At 61.9% G+C, this 5556-nt stretch overlaps 1 protein-coding gene across 1 annotated transcript in view; it reads right to left on the bottom strand.

The window, feature by feature from the left end:
• Positions 1 to 1760, bottom strand: part of SULT4A1 (sulfotransferase family 4A member 1) — a 20095-nt gene extending 18335 nt beyond the window's left edge. Inside the window, exon 1 of the mRNA XM_023535894.1 lies at positions 1666 to 1760. Within this exon, the coding sequence (XP_023391662.1) occupies positions 1666 to 1760 (95 nt within the window). The remainder of the gene's footprint in view (positions 1 to 1665) is intronic.
• Positions 1761 to 5556: the final 3796 nt, after the last annotated feature.

Genomic DNA, 5556 nt, shown 5'->3' with positions numbered 1-5556 from the left:
CCCAGGGCAACCCCAGTCACCACCCTGTCTGACCCCTTGGAAGGAACGGGCACGGCTGGCCAATTCCTCCTCACCACACTTTCGTCCCTTCACTTCTGGGGTGTCGGTCTCCGCTGCTGGTTCCTCACCTCCCCACCCTGAAAACGCCCACACGCCTCACGCCCCTCCCCTCTTGGCCTCGGACCCCTCCTCTCCCGCCTGCAGCCACTCCCTAAGCTGCCCTCCCAGGAACGGGCCAGCCCCCCTATAATCCGCTCTGCCCTCCCCGCCCCCTCAGCAAACGGCCCGGGGCAGCTGCTCAGGCAGAAGAGTGGACTCGCCTTCCTCGGGCCTCGCACCTCAGCAAAGCCCGCTGGTCCAACCATCAGGCAAGCAACAGAGGGGGCCCTTCCACCCGGAGACAGTGGGAGAGCCCCCACAACTCCGCTTCTGCCCAGCTCGCCCCACCTTTCAGCCAGAACAACTGTGCTGGACCACACCCTGTCCACCGAAGCCCGAGGGCGTGTCCCCACAGAGCAAAGCAAGGTCCCCGTGACGGGTCCTCCCACGGTGCACAGCCTGTCAGCCGCACCCCATGCTCCCACACCCCACATGACTCTCACGGCCTCTGTCCCTGACCTCCCAGTGCCTCCCTGGCCCACGAGCGTGCTGTTCGCATCCGCTGGTCCCCTGCCTGGGTCCCCTTCCTCAGGCCCTTCAGGGGTGAGGCTCCCCTGACCAGCCACACGACTAACACTCCCGCTCCCCAACCCTTGCCTGGCCGCTGGCCCTCACTGCGCCAACAGCCCGGACAGCCCCCACACTCCTATATTCTGAATGCACAAACTAACTCTGGGCGCTGAGTAACCAGAAGGCAATATGCCGAACAAGGAAGACTTCCTGGAGGAGGCAGCTTTGGAGCAAACAGCCTGAATGAAAAAGCGGTGTGGCAACTCTTCAAACAGAAAGAACTTCCATCCATTAACCAGAGGATCCTCCCACCAACCTGAGAGGCGGGGAGAATCACCCCACTCACAGATAAGGTTCTGGGCCCAAGGTCAAGAGCTGGTGATGGCTCCTACCCTATTCCCCCCACCCCCCGCCACCCCCGTGAGGCCCGTCCGTCCAGCAGCTCAGGGCAGTGCCCTTAGGAATGGGCTGTGGGCAGATGGGCAGAGGTCCTGAAATGGGCCTCTCCCAGTGCCGTCTCCAGGGCCTGTTTTCAGTGCTCCCCACCCCCAGCCCTGCGGCCCCCACGGGCAAGGACCTAGACGGCCGTTCTCTGCATGGCGATGTCGACTCGTAATTTCACATGCCCCATCCTCGCCTCCATTAAACATCTGTGCCAGAACACCAGCCTCGCCAGAGCTGGACGGGAGCTCTGCAGCTGCCAGGCCACTGGCCTGTCCCTGGTGGCCCTCACTCCAGCCCCTGCAAATCCACGCCCTGGCTGAGCAACTCAGCTCACCTTCACCAGCTCCCAGTGGAGCCAACAGGAGGGCATGCCGCGAGCCCGCTGGGCGCCAGGGAGGGCGGGGGATGGGGTACACGGGACAAGTGCAGCAGGCGGCCCCTGCCCTCCTTGGGCCAGCAGGCAAGACATGACAAAATGACCACAGAAAAACACCAGCTGAGGATGACTGCACTGACCGGTCACCACGTGGTTCCAGACACTCTTCTAAGCACCGTGACCGAAGGCCAAACACAGGCTCTGCAAGGGCCTCCTCCAGGGCCAGCTGCGCCCGGTCCTCTCCCAGCTGGTCTCCCCTCTCCATGCCCATTGCCCCCACCCTACGTCCCACCCCCCCAGGTAGCACCCCTGGACACTAGCACTAGCCCCTCCCCCCTCCACTCTCCTGGCTGCCATGGCCGCAAAACACCCCTCCCCTGCTGTGTCCTGGGGATGCAGCCCACTCGGCCCCCAGTCTCTCTACGTCCCTCTGGAGCTCTGTGCTGCGGCCAGGTGTCCTCCCACCATCCCCAAGCTCGGCACCCCTGTGGCCCAGGCCTTCAACGGACCGCCCTTCCGCCTGGCCAACTTGATCTTTGGGCCACCGCCACTGGAAGCCTTCCCGAACACCCCTAGTCTTATCAGGTGCCCTTCCCAGCCCCAGACCCCCCTACTGCTGTCCTACTGCACTTGGCACACTGTGCACACCTGGGGGGGCTACCTGGGGGCAGCTTCTGAAAGCAGGGAATGTGTCTTCATTATGACTGTTTTTACGGCTGCAGTCACAGATTACCACAAAGTCGGTGGCTTCAAACAACACAGTCACCATCCTACAGTTCTGGAGACCAATGCAGGCCTCACTGGGTAAACGCAAGGTGTCGGCAGGGCTGCGTTCTTTCTGAAGGCTCCGGAAAGAAGTCGTGTTCTCGCTGCACCCAGCGCCCCGCTTCCAGGGGGAGGGCATCACTAGTGCACCCTCCCCTGCGCCCCCGTCCACTGCCAGGAACCCTGCGGCCATCTGTGCTCACCCACACAATCTGGGACGTCTCCTGTCTGAATGGCAGCGAACTAGCAACCTTGGCTGGCCCTCGCTGCGTCAGGTGAAAGCTCGCGGGGCAGGGCCTGGGATGCGGCCATCGCCGGGGGCTGCTGCTCTGCCGACCACACACTCACCACGCTTCCAACACGGCCCGGCACCGAGCAGCGCTGAGTAAACACGCAGCCTGAACGACCGGCCGCGCGGCTCCACGATCTCCCCCAGCAAAGGCACCACGTCTACACCTGCAGAGCCTGAAGCACGAGGGGACTCAGGGGACACGTCTCCCCAGCGGGCTCCCCCTGGGCTGGACCACACTGTAGCGCCCTCTGCTCTCACACAGCAGGGACGCAGCGCTGCTTTCTCCCGAAAGACCGGTCACAAGGCAGTGGACACGGCCTGCTCCGCGGCCTCCGCCCCGGCACTCGAGGTGGTAGCACCCACTTCTCACGGCAGGGTCCCCCACCAGTGCCAACGAAGCCTGGTTCCGAGGCGGCTGTTCCTGCCAGGCTGCTCCAGGACTCCCCTCCAGACTCCTGGGGCTGCTCTGCTGGGTGCTGGGCCAGCCGGCCGACAGCCGGGGCCAGCGGATGGGGCCGAGGGGGGAGGGCACGTCTGCTTTGCAGCATCTGGACCATGCAGGCACCTCCCGTCCACACCCTCACGCCTGTCCCATCCATTGGCCTCAGCACCCGGCCACACTGCACTTTGGAACAGAGCCATGCCGGAGACGTCCACCTCATCTGCAAGGCCATCTCGCAGAGGCAGGAAGGGAAGGCCGGGATCTGCATGCGGGCCCACATCACCCAGAGCCTCTGATCTTTCTACAGAGGGGCTCCTGTCTGGTGAGGGCTGCGGTCAGCTCACAGTCCTCACTCGGGATCCAGTGGTCTGGTCACCTCAAGGGGTGTCCGCCCACCTACCCTCTGTTCACTCAACAAGCCTGTGCTGAGGGCTGGCCCCAAGACCCCCCCTCCCCCCACCTCCCCTTCCAGGAAATGAAGGTGACACCCCCCTCTTCTTCACAGGGCTGTGGGGGTCAGGGCCATGACATGACCTGCTCAGGGCCATAGGAGCTCATATAAGTGAGCATCGTTCTGAGTCCCCAATTCCACGATGGGCACTGCCGACTAGGGCAGCTCACGCATGGGGACACACCACAGCCTCCTGCCAAACCTGGCAGCCCTCATCTAAACACGGAACTCGGGCCCTCCCATCGAAGTCACACCTAGGGCAACAGGTGACACCTAGGGCAGGCAGCACACACAAGGCAGAGAGAAGGTTTATAAGCACCTCCTGTGCCGATGTGAGAACAACAGCTCAGAGTTTAGGTTACTAGACCAAGGTCACACACGGGAAAGGGGGGGGGCTACATCTGGAGTGGGAACCCAAGTATGTGAGTCCCCACTTCCCACACGGCCTCCCCAGCACACCAGGGGAGCAGAGGGCGGTGCAGGGCAGAGCAGCCCTGGGCGAGGCCATCAGGTAGCCTGCAGGGCAGGTGGGGCGGGGGGCACACTGGCCACAGCCCCTCCACCCTTACAGCCACCCAGACAAGATGTATAACAGCAGGAGCGGGCAGAGTGGGGTCTCAGCGCCCCAACCATCCCTCGGCAGTCTGCACTCTCGGGGGGAGGCCAGCACCGGGGTGGGGGGACAGGGCAGGAGGAAGCCAGCCCGGCTCCCAGCTCCCGGCACACCTAAGGGGAGGCAGAGGGGAGCCTCACAGTAAAACCAGGGAGGGCCGGTGGGGCGGGGCCGCCTTGGGGAGTAACAGGCCACACGCTTCCAGGGCGACTGGGCGCGATCATTTACAGGGAGCTCCTGCTGACCCCGGAGAAACCACTCCCATGGCAATCAGATCACCGCCCCCGCAGTGGCAGCTGTGGGTTCTGGCACTGGACCTCTCAGGCCCATGAGACCTATGGGAAACCTTGGTGTTCTGGGCAGAACGCCTGGGAATCTAGGGCCCGACCTGTCACAGGCTGCGGCAGCTCATCAATATTCTCACCCGAGCTCCAAGACAAAGGAACCAGCACTCTCGGATCAGAACCAGTTGGAACTGGGCCCCCAACCACCAGGATCCCGGGGCTGGAACTCTTTGGAATCCTTTTATTTCCATTTTATTATTTACCAAAGTCACATGTGTACCTAGTTGAAAAGTCACAGGGTACTATGAGATGCGGACCGAAAACCCAGCCACCCTCCCTCCCTAATCCCACCCACTCCCAGAGCAAAGCCCCAGGACAGCTGCAGCACACCTGTGGTCTAAGTCCGGTTCAACCGAGTGTCCCGCTCAAGGTGCACCACGCGGTGACATGTCCTTTCTTGCAGAGGTGGTTTTTCCCACAGTAAACAACTGCCTTTGCTTGCTTGCTTAGTTTTCTATGCAGCTATTAGTCATTCTTTCCCCGACTCTGTGACAAACACATGGGGTGCTCTCTCAATTCCTCTTACTCCTCAGGAACGTGCCCCTGGCCCCCGCCTGTCCTCCTGGACCTCCCTCGGGCTGGTGCCACGTCCTTTACCATGTGCCCCCACTGGTGCCCCCTCACGCACTGGCGCGGCCCGCCCTCTAGCTGCTTCCTGAGCGTGGGAGCTGTCTGAGACCCTGATGACAAGCGGCCATTTCTACCTCGCATGTGACTGGCAGTTTGGCTGGGTGTAGAATTTGAGGCTGGGGGGCCTCTTCCCTCCGAACTTTGAAAGCGTCATTCCCACCCTCCAGCTGCCAAGGTGGTAATGAGACTCTGAGGTCCTGGTTCCGGTCCTTGGAACGTGGCCTCTAAGCTTCGAGATACCCATCTCAGAGCTGAGCATGGCCTTTACTCGGTCCCTGTGCGAGACACCTGGGGGTTCTTTAATCATGCCCTTGAGCTCTAGGAATCCTGGTTCCAATCATTTTCTCTTCCAAACTCTCCGTTCTGGAACCCTGAGATCTTCCGACTTCATCTTTTTGCTCCTGTTCGCCATTGTTCTGTACAAAGTTTTGTTCTGCTTCCTGGGATGTCGCCTCCACTGGACCATGCAAACCTCGGCAGCTGAACTTTTGAAATTCCAAGTACCTGCTGGTCCCGATCCTCCCGCTCCT

This window comes from Pteropus vampyrus, unplaced genomic scaffold (assembly GCF_000151845.1).
Source record: "Pteropus vampyrus isolate Shadow unplaced genomic scaffold, Pvam_2.0 Scaffold145, whole genome shotgun sequence".
Taxonomy (NCBI): domain Eukaryota; kingdom Metazoa; phylum Chordata; class Mammalia; order Chiroptera; family Pteropodidae; genus Pteropus; species Pteropus vampyrus.
Note: the sequence above shows the minus strand (reverse complement) of the source record. Positions and strands in the feature narration are given on the sequence as shown.